This window comes from Aulonocara stuartgranti (assembly GCF_965226115.1).
Source record: "Aulonocara stuartgranti genome assembly, chromosome: 22".
NCBI classification, from domain to species: Eukaryota; Metazoa; Chordata; class Actinopteri; order Cichliformes; family Cichlidae; genus Aulonocara; species Aulonocara stuartgranti.
In genome coordinates this window covers 26258425-26275885 of record NC_138957.1, presented here as the reverse complement: position 1 = coordinate 26275885, position 17461 = coordinate 26258425, and the positions used below count along the sequence as shown (strand labels likewise).

General features: G+C 42.1%; 2 protein-coding genes across 2 annotated transcripts in view; one reads left to right on the top strand and one right to left on the bottom strand.

Annotated features, from left to right (window-relative positions):
* Window positions 1-17461, top strand: part of samd12 (sterile alpha motif domain containing 12) — a 145361-nt gene that overhangs the window by 85705 nt on the left and 42195 nt on the right. The gene's annotated exons all lie outside the window — the stretch shown is intronic.
* Window positions 7839-10878, bottom strand: LOC309698043 (uncharacterized protein). The gene is made up of 6 exons (XM_082520314.1): window positions 10228-10878; window positions 9149-9387; window positions 8940-9051; window positions 8536-8624; window positions 8250-8422; window positions 7839-8086 (listed from the first exon to the last, which is right to left on the bottom strand). Exons 3-6 carry the CDS (start codon window positions 8993-8995, stop codon window positions 8057-8059), a joined length of 348 nt encoding a protein of 115 aa, XP_082376440.1. The 5' UTR covers window positions 8996-9051; window positions 9149-9387; window positions 10228-10878; the 3' UTR covers window positions 7839-8056.

Genomic DNA, 17461 nt, shown 5'->3' with positions numbered 1-17461 from the left:
TTAAAATGACCTCACCACATTTCTGCGGCATTCAGGGATGAACTAACTAAACTCAGCTTTCCAAAACTTTTGATTAATGACAGTTAATTTATGGTTTTTCACATCAGGCTTGGTTTGGACAGCTTTTTCTCCCTTAATAAAGGAAATCCAACAAAAAACAGAATAATAACTTTAAAAAGAGAAATCAGGAAGGGGGCAAATACTTTTTCACAGCACTCTGAATCCACATTCATGCATTTATGTAATGATTTTTTTTTTTTATTGAGCTGATACAAACCTCTAATTTTAGCACAGGTGTCATTTCTAACTTAAATATCATCATTGTTTTATATTGATTGTGAATCTGTGCGCAGCTGGACGATGAAGGCACTAAACATGAAAGAATGGCTTCCACATCAACTTTCCCTCCTTTGTAATTAAAACAGCTCCTGTGGTGATAATGAAAGGAAACATGCTTGGTGTTCATAACCTTGGCAAATCAAAGGAAACCTCTGTGACCCCTAATGCCTGGTTGAATGTACAAATGTACACACACATGCATACACAAGTGCTTGGTGTCCTAACCGTAATTATGCAGATTGAAGGAAAGCAAGTGGCTAGCGAAAACACTTTAATTTGAATTCCTCCTTTCACCCTCCGTGTTTCACTAATAGTTCCATTTACAGTCATTTGTTCCGCCTCGGGCAGTGAGCTTATAACAAAGGCGTTTGGATGTAAAACAAATGTACAGCACACGTGTATGCATGCATGCACATACACACCCTTTGCGCCCGTTCCCTCATTCTTTATACAGTTTTCCTCCCCTCTGTGCTTTGCTCAACCCCATCTCCACCTCCACCTTTTCTACACAGTGTTATAGCGTTTGGCTGCAGAAAGTGCAGAATTATAGCACGTCACTGTTTTAAGTGCTGCCACTATAAAATGGGCGCGGAGAAACCATAACACGCAGAATGAGGCAGGCCATGCTCTGCTATGCCAGCCATTTACTGCCCTGGCACGGCAATATCATGATACACTGCACACTTGGGGCGCATGACACCAAATCTACCCAGCAGATATTTATGGGGGATATATTATTTTTCATTATGCACACATTAAATCATCAGTTGAAATATTAGGCCGAATACACATTTTTTCCTTTTTTCCCCATCAGTCTGATTTGACCCTGGAGGCTGAAAACATTCATAATAACTCTTGGTTTTGCTTTTTCTTTGCCTATTATTAACTATTATAACTTGAAAGTAGTTCTCATCTAAGTTCCTTTAATTTCAGCACTGTCTATTTAACTCTAACAAACACTTTGCAGTAGAAAATATGCAGCTTTTCTCAGGCCATAACTGCTATGTGATCTTTCGGGGGCATTCTGGTTTTTTGTGTTGACTACATCAATAATATGTGAGTTGCACTGACCGCACAAAGAGAGGACATCATCATTATTAAATAGACTACTGTGGAAACCAGAACAGGCTTAGCATTAGCAGTGTGACAGAAGTTACAGGGCATTGCAACTTTGAATTTTTTGCATGGGGGGGAAAACACAAAGAAGGGCATGGTGACTTTCATCCATCTGTTAGACATCACACATTGCTTCCTGGTACCCTGAAGAGATGCTCTATCCAGCTTTTATGGGAATTAGCAGCACAGGCTGAGATTGCATAAACCCGACATCGGTTTGACCTGTGCAAGTTTCATATCGACTGGCACACAAGATGCTCTGTTTGCTAAGTGTTTGACACAAACTTCACTGGTGCAGCATCATCTGTTTTTACACCTACATCACACTCGCTAACCCTTGCAGAGTAAAAGGTTCCTCTGAAGCAACGATGCCGCCCCGTCACATGAACTGCGCGAAGGTAACTGACATGTGGGTGTGAGTGAGTCACCGTTTGCTTTGTTGACTGCATTGTTTATCTGTGCATCGGTTTTTTTTGTGGGAGGGGGGAAGTGGACCCACAGGAGTAGGCTTTCAGTTTTTCTGAATAAGAATGTTAATCTTAGATTGCTGACCTGGTTTCCTCTCCGTAGGGATGTAACAATTTCACATTTTGTCTAAGTTTATATTTAGTTTTGTATTTTCTGAATAAATAAAAACTGGCTACATTTCATAGCTAATCCTCGTTTTATGTACCCCTCAGCCATAATGAAGCATATTGCATGTTATTTCCAAAATTCTTTTGCAAACCATGTATTTACAACAACAATAATGACAATGAATCTATCATTTGATAGCGGCCCTTAAAGATTGTCAGTGTGGGAGTGGTGCCTGGCTCTAATCCTGTTTTCTCTCAAATTAATGCAAGAACCTGCACATTTGCACAAAGGGTATTTAGCTGTAAAGAAGTAAGTGACATCCATATGCTTCCTCCTGTGAGCTTTAAAAATGGCTTTGAACAGTTCCTGCTGCAGTGCACTTAATATCGTTACCAAGTGGAAACTTCTTAAACAACTGCTACAGAATAACACTGTCATTTTATTTTTGTTCAGATTTTCACAAAAACTATTTTGGTCATATTTTGGTGAAAAACATGAACAAAATACACGTTTTCTTTCCCAGGCTTGGAAACACATTATCTGTGCTCCGTGCTGATCTTGGGTTTCATGCATTTCTAAATGTAACGTGCTTCAAGATTTGTTGCCACAGTGCTGGTTTGAGGCTGTAGTGGTGATGCTCATGAAATTCATACTTATAAATGTCCTGTTCCTAACAGTTGGCTGTAAATTAAATGATATTTACATCAGATAAACAGAGACCCTGCATTCAACCACACGATACTATTCTTACACATTTTAAACACGTCTGCTGAGTCCAATCTAGTGCCTCACAATTACATTTTACATCGTCTGTGTGTGTGTGTGTGTGTGTGTGTGTGTGTGTGTGTGTGTGTGTGTGTGTGTGTGTGTGTGTGTGTGTGTGCGTGCGCGCGCGTGCGTGCGTGTGTGCCCTCTGGTAGTGTCTCTGACAGATGATGGAAAAGCAAGGCTGGTGTAATTAAGGTGTTGGACTGAAAAGCTGGTTATGATTCTCTCACTCATAATTTCCCAGGTTATTAAAAGGTGAGACTTACAGGCGGGTTTATTGTAATTCAAAATTAAAATTTGCTGTGTAAGTGCAATTGCTTATCTAATGATTGTGGCTACATGGGATATTATCATTGCCCAGCTGCACCCACATTTGCTGGTCCACTGGAATATGAGCGGTGATGAAGGTCTTGCCCACCCGCCTCACGGATCCTGTAAGCATCGCTAATTCTATACGGATTTATTGTCACAGAATAATTAAACATAAAATAAGTTTTCATATCAACATTGTTAGATTTTCTTTATTCTGAAATATTAATCTGGTTATTTGTCTCAAAAGGAAGGAAAGTAATGTAGGAGAAGAGAGTGGGAGGTGGAGGAAAGCGGTTTGCTTTACTCCCACCTTGTTAAAAGCTCTGGAGAAGAGCAGAAAAAAGAAAAACATAATCCTCTGTAATATCAGACTGAATTTCAAACACTGAAACAATAACTGACGGATGATGTTTTTTCTAATAGCTACATTTCAAACGTTTACATATTAAACAACACAGATGCTCCTCTGTACATTCATCTGCACCACTGGATGGATGTAGACTTGAATGATTGTTTTTAATGAAGCTGTCGGGCTTTAATCATATTTCCTCATTTTCACTTTTTGTCACTGAGTTTTTAATGTTATTGATGACTTGAACTGAACTATTTTTAGTCATTTTTACCAGAATGGGAATGCGATCGTTTGACAAATTGAGCAACGGAAATGCACATCTCTCACACGCCACCGAGAAAGATGGCAGTCATCTGCTGTTATTATGTTCAGCCCTGGATGCTATCCATTCTTGTTTACCATCACATGGGAACGCTGGGAAAACGTCAGACAGATGCTTCAAAGTTCATCGCAGTGAACCATTTTACGACAAGAGGTCATCATTTATACACACACACACACATATATACATTGTCTTTCTCAAACTACAAACATCACCCAACCTTTTATACCTCTAAAGCTATTAAGATGCATTAGCCAATCAAAAGTTGGGCTTACCAAATATGTGGCCTGTGTCAAAATTAAAGTTTCCAACTGCATAGTTTAATTCTGACTAGCAGCCAACAACGCTGCCTTATTCATCACCTCCATATTTGCAGCACAGGCAGTGCAGCGCAGGGACTTAAAGCCAGTCTGTCACACTCTCCCATCTTTACACAACATTTTTCACCTTCTGCGAGAGAACACGAGATGACGTGTCAGACTTCCCACGCATTCCATCTCTTTTTCATAATCCCCTTCCTCGGCTTTCTCCCTCTCGCTGTCACTCGCTGTCCTATTCCCCTCTTGTACTTTTGAACTTTTTCCCCCTTAATCCTATTTCTCAAAATGGCCCTGTGTCTCCAGCCAGCTCGTCCAGGCTGCAGCAGAAGAATTAAGGGCCATCCGTTCGCTCTCCTGCCAAGTGTAAATGAACAGAGTCAGAGAGGGAGAAAAGTAAAGAGGCCAAGACAAGAAGAGAAACCCAGTGGCAAAAAGGCAAAAAGAGGGGAGATATCAAGGTGTGGGAAGTGAGTGATTAAACCGGTTACAGAGCTGTCCATGAACCAGATTACTAAAGTCAAATCAGTACCTTCACATGGTTTCACACTTTTTTTGTTTTGTGCTACTGTCTCTGTTCCTTTTGCTTTGTGACAGAGAGGTGGGACATGCTTTTTTCTCTCCCATGGCGCAGTGGGTGCGACAGCCAGACGGAGGCAGAGAGACAGTTAAATAGAGAGGAGGGGACAGACACATGTGAGCAAGAGAGACCTTGAGAGACTACTTACACTGCATCAGGCTCAAGGGAAATCTAACCAGGCAATATCCAAACCAAGGCGCTGTGCTCCCGCCACCTTAGCCCCACACAATTACAATACTATTGGACAAAGATATTGAGCGCAGGTCCCCTGCTATTTTTCAGGCTGCATGCTAGAGACCGATTTTTTATATATATATTTAAGTAGCAAAAAATGGGATTAACAGTGATTCATTGGAAAGCAAGGCCATGCAACTAGGCAGAGCGGGCTAACATAATTAGAATATGCTGACGTTCCCAAGTGAAGAAGGTGGCCGAAGTACGTACACTTTGCAGAACTTCTGCAGAGCTTGCAGCTGACCTACAGGCACAAACTTATAGAATAAAGAATTACCTGTATGTTTGAAGATTGGATGAGGAATAAAAGAAACAATGCAAGCAAATTATTCCTTGTTATGAGAACAGAAAAGTTCAGTTTTCAGTTTAACCTCAGTTTAAATGTTGTTCCAGAAGATGTTGTTCATTTCTACCTGGTAGTTTCACAAAGTCTGTCGGAAAATTGCCTGACATACAACTACTTTTGCGCACCTTAGGGGTTCACCAGACCACAGAGAGTGAAGAAGATGAAGCATTGAGGAAAATACCTGCAGATACTTTCCCCAGTGGCATCCTGAGTTGCAGAAAGTAGGAATAAAAGGCTCCATGTGGATGTTCGGTGTTTTTAAACTATGGTGCCATTTATCTGAGAAGTTGGTTCATAGTTCTAAGTGGAATACTTTCTGTATTCTTCATTTTTGGGAAGGAGAATATTTTTTCTTCTCATTTAAACCTTCTCACTAACCGTTTTTAAATGTATGTCTCTTTGAAGCCAACCTGACACTCTGAAAACAACCTTTTCAGTTTTTGAGTCACATCAGTTGCCTTGTTCTTTTGACATTGCTCTCATTTTAATGAATGTCTGCAGACAATGTTTAATTTTAAAAGTTTCTTAAACCCTCCTGAGGGCTCTTTGAGGCCGCGTAGTCCACTATGGTCCTTATTTTATTTTTCTATGGTCTAAGCAATCAAGTGGAGCAAGGTTAAAGAAAGTTCAGCCTTTGCTTGTGTAACTGCTTTACTGTTCTTTTCCCAATAAGAACTGCTCGAATGATGAAGTAAAGTCAGTGTGCAAAACTGGCACACTAAGCATACAGTATATGTGCATGAAATCACAGATTATATTTATCTTTCTGTCATATACTCAGCAACTCTACTGTCCCTCCTTATTGTTGGAACACATTTCTAACACAGCACATCTTACATTACAACAGACTACAGATGGTCTGAGGGGATAACAGATGCGATTTATCACCAAAAGCGTTTTCTTTTTTGGTAAATTTCCATTAACATTAATTAACAAAATTAATTTTCCTTGTCCAAAGACTGCGATTTTATCAGAAGTGCTAACTTACAGCATAGCTACCTAATTAGAATATAAAAGGTTTAGTAAAAAGTGCAGGCGCTTACAGCTCAGTTGTATAAAACTGTGACTTTTGTAAATGAGGTCTTGTCAAAAAGTCTGCTCCAGTTAATGATCAGTGTAGCAGACATGTAATTTAATAATATAAAGAAATTGTTCCTGGTTTTTTTTCCCCATTAAGGAAACTTGTTTCATCTTCCATAAGCCCCAGCTGTTTGAACCTTTAGCTAAAACACGTATTATATGTTCAAAGAGTATGTTTTCACTTCTAACCAAATAACCAGCATCTAGGATGAGGATGACGTCCCAGCTCCTATGGGGCGAGAGGTAGGGTACACCATGGGCTAACAGAGAGAGAAACACCTACCTATAGCCAAACCAGAATCACCAGTTAATCTAACGTTAAGGCTCTTTGTTCGGCAAATGAAACACTCTCAGCTAATGCTGACTGGGGTGATGTGCAACTTTATCAAAAGGCCAAGTCAGCGCTGCTAATTTTGTTCTTATTAGGTTTTCCTAATATAATGTCAGTCACCCAGCTTTGACTGTGAGCAGAGAAACCCCACACACATGTGGTTCGGAGTAGAGATGGCACGATACCACTTTTTTATGTCCGATACCGATACCGATATCATAAATTTGGATATCTGCTGATACCGATATGAATCCGATATAGTGTTTTTTAATCAACAAAACTGTTTTTTAAATATCTTGCTGCATTTTGTATAAGTTCATACTCAAGTTTAAAACAACAACTACACTAAAGCTATTCTGTTATACCTGTATGCAAAAAAAAATATTTCATAGTTCAGCAATACTGATCAATCTAATAAACTTAAACCTACACCATCCTCCCTATTCTGGAATTTTAAAGAGTACTTAGTATAAATATTAAGCAACCTAACTAATAGGGTTCCAACTCCCAGCAACAACAAAAATAAATAAATAAAAAATAGGGAACCACCCCTCACGCGCCACCTCATGATGCTTAATCGACGTAATCAACCTTAATTTGATGCAGTGTGAAAAAAAAATGCACAGAAATCAATTATTTTTCAAGAAATATTAAACCCAGATAGCAAGGAAACATTGAAACAATGTTGAGTCAATATCAGGCTGTGTCATTGAATCAACGTTGAAGTGTGACGTTGACCTAACGCCACTCTTGCACCCTTTTTTAACGTTGAAACAACGTCAGGTTTTGATGTTGAATCAATGTTGAAACCTGACGTTGATTCAACGTTATATTTTCTAATACTGCTGACATTGAAACAATGTCAGATTCTGATATTGAAACACTGTTGAGCTATGGTGTTGATTTTCCACCTCTTTCGCATATTTGCTTTTTATTAAAACAACAGTTAAATCATGGCTGGAAATCTACCTTTCTTTATAGGTATTTTAACCAATACTAAACTACTGCATGTTTCCATCAATACTTCAACCACCTAAACACATAATTGTACTTATTCCTTAAATTGGACACCCTTTATAAAAAAAACCCCAAATGTCTCACAATGTATCATGTCAATATTAATATCCTAAAATAAGAAAGCATTGCATGTGATGTAAGAGAGAAAAAAAATAAACAAAAAAAGGTCAATAGGCATGTTTCGTTTGCTAAATACTTTATTAAAAGACAGTTTCCTATTTACGTTTATATGATTCACAGAAGTTTGTAATTTTTTGCATGATGTGCGTCCTGCACCACCCAAATGATCTGGGGCGTATCGGAGCCATTTCTGCACTGCTTGTGCAAAGACAAACTCGGACATAGAGTTTGCCCCTAACTGCTGCGTCAGGCTCCAATCAAGGCAAAGCGTCTCACCTATAGACACATTTTAAGAGATGGAATTAGCGTGTCTCATGTCTTAAATGTGTATGCAAGTGCTTGTGTGTTTAACCAACAGGCCGTTGTTATGTATTTAAATCACATCTGACAGCTATTACACTTTATAGTTACAAAGTGTACATAACCTTTATATACTTACCATTGCCTTATTTGCCTCTTGTGATTGAAGAGCTGGCTCTGCATTGTTTAGCTCCTCAATGTTGTGCAAGGGCAAATCCAGAGGCAGTACCCCAGCATCTACCGATTCATTGCAGCCGGTATTGCGGATGGCTCTGACCTCCTCACGGAGTTCGTTAACAGCTCTCGTCAGGTCTGACAGAAAAAGATAAATTTTTTTTAAGTATTTAAGAATACAGACAACTTATCAAAAGTTTCCTTGTGTCACACACAGATATGTACAAAGACACTAGACAGTATTTTATTACCTGGTATTTTCACTCGAGGGGCCTGGGGAAACCATTTCTTTGTGGGCTGCTCATCCTCTGAGTCACTATATGTGTACAGGGGATTTGGTCTAAAGAAAAAAAGTTGAAAACGGTCATAAGTAATTACAAATGTGCTTTTGGAATATTTTTTCCTAAAGTTACAGTTTGATTTATAACAACACACACAGGAAACTGAGATGTGCAAGAAGGTACAGTATACAAGGAATTTTTGAAGTGCACAAGTGTACACGGCTTTGCATTTATAAAAAGTTTACAAGCTTCCACTTTTTGGACTATATTATGTGGTGATATAGCAGTATGCAAGCACCACAGATATGTATAAAAGACAAGATCATAAATTCTTAGCAATCAAAGATGTGTTTGTGAAATAAAAACAGTTTTACTTGTGCTTTCTTTTATGACTGGTCTGAGTTTCAGCTTCGGACTGAAGGTCAGACATATCACAGTGTTCACTTAGATATTTCTGAAGACTGCGTTCTGCTTCGTGAAATGTGTCTGGAAGTACAAACACAATGTATGGCCAGACATAAATTAGGACACGAAAAACTTGTTATTGTTACATTTATACAACACCAATCCAGATGATACCCACCATGGCTTATTAGAAGTCGGACTGGTGCATAGGTGAGCCATGTTGCACCAGGATGAACTCTCCTCTTTACTGCGTCGTGGATCCTGAATGTGTCTCACGGAGGATATGGAGGCCATGACAATTTCTCCCCATTTATCCATGATCTAGGGACTATTTCTGTACCACCAGTGCTAAACTGCACAATGCACCAGTCTTTCATTTTTATCTTTTTTTTAATTTGGAGTCCTTTTTTGCCCTGTCTAGGATAAACAGGAAACAGATAATTACAATATATTTCATAGTCACTACAAAACTTGATCTATTGATTGAACTAAATAATAAATAATAGCTTAAAATGTATATAGGCAACAATTACAAGCAAACCCGTATATGTAAGCATTTAAACACTGAAGATAATAACATTAACAGTATTTTGTCTAAGTCTGCCATTGTAGGAATTCATGGCACCGAGACAAAAACTTGGCGCACAGTGTGGTGTCAAAATAGGCGCACACCTTTGACGCTGCGTTTTCTCCGTCTTCCTCGTCCACACGTAAATGCTAAACGCAGTTTACGTGTGGACAAAAGGTGCAAACGCAAGTTAGGTGAGCGTGCAGCGTAAAGTTAGGTGAGCGTGCAACGTAAAGTTTGAATTGAGTGCGAATCGAAGCGGGTGCTCTCCAATCATTAAAAGTAACAAAGTCATTGAACACATTTATACAGTTACCTTTACGTTTATCAATCATATATCACAGATTTACAATTTTTTGTAGTACTATGCTAAAAAGCAACTACAGAGCGAAAGTCTGGGTCAAGCGCCGAGGTGACGGCAAGAACAAAGGAACCCTCGAAGCGTTAAAGCTAGCTTTGTAAGGGAATATAACGGAAAAGTATGAAACGAAAATGTTTTCTTTGTTGATAGACTTTGTTTGCAGTGCACTTTATTTGTTGCCGGATTGTAAGATGAAAGTAGACACAATTTCGGGCTCCCACATTTTATCCGAAACTTTACATTAACAAGTTTTTTGTTTTGTTTTTTTTACTGTTATCCAAATGCAACCGTGGAAATAACGAATAGAACAAAAGTCATTCATTCTTACCTTATACTAATCGTGGTGCAGGCCAGTGCAGTGCATGAACTGATGCCTTCTCCGGTCAATTCCGCTGAGAGTAAATCTAATGTCCCACTCTACTGTACAAGACAATGGTTACCTGGAGGGATGTACCAATGTGATAGGGGTGCTGCGGAATAGTCCAAGTGGTAGCAGCTTTAATTTCCCGCTCAACCATAAATCGATGGTTTTTCAACGTGATTGTTGTCACCTTGTCAACTATAAATAGATCAACAATCAACGATGACAGAACAACAGTGAATCAATGTTATTTCAATGTCAGTGTAAGGTTTCATCAGTATTTCAATGTTGTTTCAACATTGGTTTTGTGTTGACATTTCAATCCTGACGATTCTGATGGTTCAGATGGAAAATCAACATCTGTTCAATGTCTCCTTGCTATCTGGGAATAGATTCAACATCTTTCTTCAACAAAATTGCAGACTGCACAGATGGTACCTTCCCAAAGGAAAAAGTACTATAGCTTACTAGGGTATATATACATTAGACTTAATAGTCACTATATACAGTAATTGACTTCTATTCATTTTACATCAAATTAAAACTTTGGGTGTCAGATAATTATTTATTAAAAGCTAGACATTTTAAATGAGAATAAGAAAGAAAAGTATGTCTTTGTGCCCCCTTTTCCCTGTTAATGCCCTATCGGTCCCCCTGGCTAAACTTTGCTAGATCCGCCCCTGCACAGTTACCAGCGTCAGCTACGTAGAAAAAGATCCTGGAGTAGAAAGTAATATTAAATAAATTCTAACAACAGCTGATCAAGCTTAAACGTGCTGCTGTTGTTCAGCCGCTGGTTTCCTCTTTCTGGTGCAAAGTGGGCCAAAAGCAAACTAGAGACAGACTCGCGACAGAAAAGCCGATCAGCTGATCGTTAAGCAGTTTCATGATTGAAGTAGCAGCAGGAGAGGCAGTCGCTCCATATATCGCTTGTTAAGCTTAACGCAGGAATGCTTTACAAACATTCAGAGATGGACTTACACACTTGCTTTACTTCTCTCGGGATAACTTTGTCGGAGATGAAATGCCGGGTTGCTAGCGAAGCTCCAAATGCTATCCAGACCACCGACTGGTCCCGCATGCCACAGCCGCTCTATCACGTGATGCATACTGCTCAGACGTGCTAACGTTCTGAGGTGAGTTACGGCGTGTTGCAAGTTTTGTGAGGTGCTTTCGTGATATTTAATGGATCGGATTACATTTTTTATTTTTCTCCGATATCCGATCCAGAAATATAGGTCAGTATCGGATCGATACCGATACGTAATATCGGATCGGTCCATCTCTAGTTCGGAGAGGCAGGCAATCAGATAAAAAGTTGACTTAAAGGACATAAACCCCAGGGTGGCTGTGGCTACAATGTAGCTTGCCATCACCAGTGTGTGAATGTGTGCGTGAATGGGTGGATGACTGGATGTGTAAAGCGCTTTGGAGTCCTTAGGGACTAGTAAAAGCTCTGTATAAATACAGGTCATTTACCATAAATAAAAATTGTTTGAACTTTATAGATCACAAAAAGCAAGATTCCGGAATAAAAATATGGAGTTGGAAATTATCTTTAAAAGTTGTCTGTGGTGATTAGTGACCTATTCTAAATATATTGATCTTGCAAAGCAGATAACATTAGTTGATTTGTTAGAAATATCTTGTGCCAGATGTCCAGTCGCCTTAAATAGAAGTCAGTGAATAAAAGTGCTTAGTAGTGGTGCAACGGATCACGGTTGATTCGTAATCCGAACCGATCCCACTCCACGGTTCAGTACGCACGTGATTGGAAGATTCGAAAAAGAAGAAAAAAAAGTATGTGTATGGTGCGCGTGGTGGGTCTGTCAAGCGATAGTTATGGCCAGCGCTAGCGGTCCAAGTGGAGGAGCAGAGGAGTTTGCGGTATTTAAGCAGCCCTTTGCTGCCCAGTCCGACCGGGCTAAAGCTATTACAAAAGCTACTGGGGTGTTTAGCTGCAGACGAGAGACAGATATTCCGTTGTGCAAAACAAGGAGTTTAAACTATGATGAACGTGCTTGAGCCACACTATGATATCCCGTTGCGTGTCCACTTTAGTGGCAAGATCGTTCCAAGCATGTATGAGCAGGAAAAGATTTAAGTTATGGCTGAACTGTACCAGGCATCTTCTGTTGCTCTAACTTCTACAAATGGGTGGACCTAGGGTTGCCAACTCCCTGAAAAATAAATAAGGGACACCTCGTGGCCAGGGCCGGGCAACCCAGTTGTCTTCACCATTCCCAGTGTGGTGAATTTTCTAGCTCTTTTTTTGTGTGTGAAATTATTTTTTTTAACCATTTGACTTGAAGTTGATTTAAGTAGATGCATATTCTATTCTTTGTGATATGAACACATGTGAAACAAATGATCATTTAGCCATTTATTTTTAGCTCAAAATGACAACATTAACACAATAAAACAGGTCTCTTTCTTAAACAGAAGCCTGTCATGCTTAACTTTTGAGAATATAAGTAAATCTTTCTTTAAAAGAACTCTGTCCTGCTTAACTTAAAATAATAGAAAACAATAGAAAGAAAAATATTCTTGTAACAGTGCACATTTAGTGCATTTAGTACAATTGGCTTCAGTTGAGGTATTATTTCAGCTTTTCTAATGCTAATCAGCTGCTCCTGTTTGTAAACCCGCTTGTTCCCATGATTACGCATCATAACTCATCATCATTATTCACCTATGTATTACTTTTATGTATTGATTACAACAAATAGATGACTATCTATCCTTGCAGTTGTTTATTACACAAAATAAATTATATTATCACACTTCTGGCCACATAGCGCTGATATTCACTGCACATGCCCATATTAACTTTTTCCAGCCAGGTGTTTTCCTTTTCCCATTTTTCCCTTTCTCTGAGGGGAACAAATATTGCTGCTCTAATGCTGGGCTCGCACTGTGCGATTTTTGGCCCATTTTGAGACGATTTTTGAGTCGTGCGACGGTTTTGGCGATCGGCCCGATTTTGCCCTTCATCGTGCGTCGTGTAGTATACGTGGGGTAACGAGAAGTGATTAACACCTCACGACCAGCTCCCGATCATCAATCGCTCGTGAGGGTCTCACCACAGCCGCTCACACTGCTCACGCGCAAACACGTAAACGTCGGTGAAAAAGACGTTGCAGCACGGCTGTGCAGCGTGCGATCTGGACACAAGCGATGGAGGCACAACTTGTAGAACTTTGGAAAGCTCATCCGAGCCTTTTCGATGTGGCCTCACAAAATTATCACGACCACAACAAACGTGAAAATAGTTGGATTTACACTGCTGCTCAATCACAGCTGCCTGATAAATGTTTTTCATTAGCAATTTAGCAAAGTTGGTGGTGGTGGTGTGTCTGTGTGAGTGAAAGACAGAGAGAGCGAGCGAGCGACAGATTTTCTGTTATAACCTTCATTTTATGGACGCACAGTGTGAGCACTCAGGTCGCATCAGAGCATCGGGCGGTATAGTGTGAGACCTGCATCGTGACCTACCAACTTCTAACCCTGCGAGTCAATCGTGCAGTTTGAGCAGGAGCTGAATATCGTGACTGAAAAAATCGCACAGTGTCTGCCCAGCTTTAGGTGTACTGTCGTCCGAGACTTGCACCGCAGTGTCGGCGTTTGTTTCCCTGTTGGCCATGCTTCTTGTTGTGGTCATCTGTTGTCTTCCGGTATTTTCTCCGCAAGCGACCTTTCCTCGACCAATGAGATGAGCGGTAATCTGAATTGTCATACACTTATTGTCATAAGTGTGCTGTCAGCTCATTGGTCACAAAGCAGGAGAGGGGCTGGGAATTATGTTTTCAAACAAAGCGTTAATTCCATTAAAAGTTATAGGCCACTTTTGATTCTCACTGTATTACGGGACAAAGTGCGTCCCTTATTAGCTCAATACGGGACGTGTACTTTTGTTTCGAAATACGGGACGATTCCGTATTTTAAGGGACGGTTGGCAACCCTAGGTGGACCTCCAGGTCAACGGAAAGCTACGTGACCGTGACAGTTCATTGTATCACAGCGGAGTGCAATATAATGAGCGGTATGTATTATTGTAGGCTCTACCTTACAATATAAAGCGCCTTGAGGCGACTGTTGTTGTGATTTGGCGCTTTATAAATAAAATTGAATTGAGTGGTAGATACAAAGCCCTACACTGCCATATATTGTATCATCAATTATTTTTAATAATTGCGTGGAATGAGTCTTGAGTTGATTGTTTTTAACAGGCAAAAAATACCTTAACAAGTGAATAAGTAAATGTTACATTTTTGTCTTTTTCTTTTTTTGCTGATCCGAAAATTGATCCAATCCATGACTTAAAACCGTGATCCGATCCGAACCGTGAGATTTTTGATCCGTTGCACCACTAGTGCTTAGTGTACAATAATGTTTTAGATTTCTTTGGCTTATATTTTATAGAAAAATAATTTTCACTCAACACTGTCAGAGTCTAGGGTAACACAGAGAATATAAGCTAGCAGCTGTTAACTGCTTTGCTCAAGGATACTTCAGCAGAGTGAATGCTTACAAACCATGGGGCCTGACCTCAAGAAGAAGAAGTGTGTAGTTTGAAATGTGTAGCTTCAATTGATATACTCTAGCGAAAATATATTTTGAAATAATTAATATCCATTAATAATGGGTGGTTACAATAATATTTTACAGCATAACTGCCTTGAAACGCCTAAAAAAAAACCAGACTGCGTTAACATGTGAACACATCTTTTTTTTTTTTTTTTTTTTTTTTTTTTTTTTTTAAATGACATCAGAAACAGCAGTATGCGACATTACGTGATGGCAGAGCTTCAGTTCATCCTTTGTCATTTTTTTTTTTTTTTTTTTTTTTTTTTAATAAATAGGACAGGGGGAATGAATGAGAGAGAGAGGGGGAGAGAAAGAAAGAAAACCCAAGGGGAGAAGAGACGGTGAGAAGGGGGGGGAAGAGAGACAAAAAAAAAAAAAAAACTCCTGGGTCACCTGTATGGAGAAAAAACAAACAAACAAACAAACAAACAAACAGAGGAGACAGCAAACAACAAAGAGCAACATAATAATAGAGAAAACAAAGCACCATCACAATAAACTAGCTAGTCATAGATATCAGTATTTACTAAGTAATAAACGATATTGTGCAGCACGCAAGATAGACAGCGCACAGTGTGCTTTGAGGCAGCAGCCAAGAAAGCTTTAGTCCGCGTCTGTGAATACCCATGTGTGCATACCTGTGTGGATCAGCATGCTTGCATTCCAAAGGTTTCTCCATGTAATGATCTGCTAGGGAGTGTGGGGGGGCCACAGCCCCATCCTCCAGGGTGTGAAGCGGGTATGGAGGAGATCAAAACTCCAGACATCCAGAGGCCCCCAGAACACAAGAGACCATGGAAGACCAACAGAGGGGCAGCCGCGCCACTGTTCCAGTAAGAGCTGAGGAGAGTCCCAGATGAGGGCTCACCCAGCAGCCGCGGAGCAGAAGCCAGGGGGGGTTGCAGTGACGCGCCCGTGAGCTCCGCCGGCCCCCAGCTGCGCCTGAGTGACCGAGCCCTAGGCCGAGAGGCCGGGGGCACCCCACCTCCAAAGGGGCCCGAGCGAGCCCCAGGCCCCAGGCCCCGACAAGCGGCCGCCAAGGAGTGAGCCGGTGTGTACCCGGACGCCCACCCCCAGACACAAAGAACCACCAACACACCGACACCTGAGGGAGTCCGCCACCGGCAGGGGAAGTGGTGGTGGGTGGAGATAGGCCTCCAAACCTTGGAGGGCCTGAGGTGTCCCCAGAGAGGTGGCGTCTGATACCCAACCTGACATATAGACACAGACATACAGGCACACACAGACACAAACATCCATTCCCACCCTCATGCTCTCATATGCACTCACTCCACACTCAACCAACGTGGAGACAGACATAAAGAGACGCTGTACACACAATCACACTCCCCAAGCGTACTCTACAAACCGGGTCTAGGTACCCTTGCCCCTGGAGGGGGGAATTGCACCCAGACCCAGGTGGTGTTACCCTTTTCCCTGCGGTGGGGAGAGGCAGACCACCCCGACTCCGCAGCAGCAGGGAGGCCCCACACCCCAGACCGCAGTCGGACGGCCAACTCCTCCTACTAGCCCCCCCGCTCCAGCAGGCCGCAGAGAATGGGGGTGGGAGAAGACTCCAAACCTCCCTCCACCCGCTCATTGTAGTGTTGATGCATATGTGTTCTAAGGTGCAATTAAAACCCAGGAGGGCATGGAGCTACCTGCCAAGGAGCAGCAGGTAAGCGCATGGTCCCTCCTGCTAGCCCTCAATGACTAAGTGTATTTAAAATTGAGAGGTGGGCAACGACGTCAGGGGTGAGGTATACACCCTGATGGTGATTTGGACTCCGTGATTGTGCCCACCCCCAAGATCCTATATGTATGTGTAATGAGAGTGTGAATAATGTGAATGTCTAAGTTGTGGGATAAAATTGAGGCAGAGGCAGCCAGAAGGGGACAGGGGGGGGGGTAGCCTCCTCTGCACCCTGGTGACATACCCCCACTCCAAGGCCCTGCATGTGTGGGTGGTTGTGGAGGAGCGGGAAGAGGGAGGCAGCTGGAGATGGGGAGGGAAGGAAGGGAGGGGCAGGTAACCCCTCCCTGGGGCCAGCTCCCCCGCTGACCCCAGTAGGCACTCCCACCCTCCGCGACCCGCCAGGGAAGGGGGGCCCAGGCCCATCAGACCGGGGCCCAGTGCAGTAGCGCCCCCCGGCTCCACAGAGCCCTGGACAGTCCACCCAACCCCACCACAGAGAAAACTGCACCCACCCCACCAACCACACATCTTCCAGACTACATAAGACGGTAAACGCCCAGGCTGAGATCTTCCTCCACCTCTCCTGTATCTCCCCCTCCTGCAGAGAGTTCCTGAGAGAAGAAAGCTCCTGCCAGATGTGACCATCCCCCCCACCAGTTGAAGAGCCCCCCAGGCGGCTCGATGCACCGGCGGCACCCTGCTCCAGGGCCGGGCCCCCATGCACCCACCCGCCCACAACCCCGGCAACACACCAACCAGGACCCGAGCCCCCGAGGCCCGGCCCGGGCCCCCGCCCAGAGACGGAGCACCCCCAGAACCTCACGCCCATCCCGGACCCACCCAGGGGCAGCCAGGTTGCCAGGTCAGTAACCCACGTCCGTCAGCACAGACCCTCCCCTAGCCCCGCTGCACGCAGCC

Coding starts and splice junctions, on each gene's coding strand:
- LOC309698043 (XM_082520314.1), bottom strand. CDS start 8,995: ATGTCTGACCTTCAGTCCGAAGCTGAAACTCAGACCAGTCATAAAAGA. Junction 8,423..8,535: donor CCCTCGAGTGAAAATACCAG/GTAATAAAATAC, acceptor TTTTTCTGTCAG/ACCTGACGAGAGCTGTTAAC. Junction 8,087..8,249: donor AAGAGGCAAATAAGGCAATG/GTAAGTATATAA, acceptor ATGTGTCTATAG/GTGAGACGCTTTGCCTTGAT.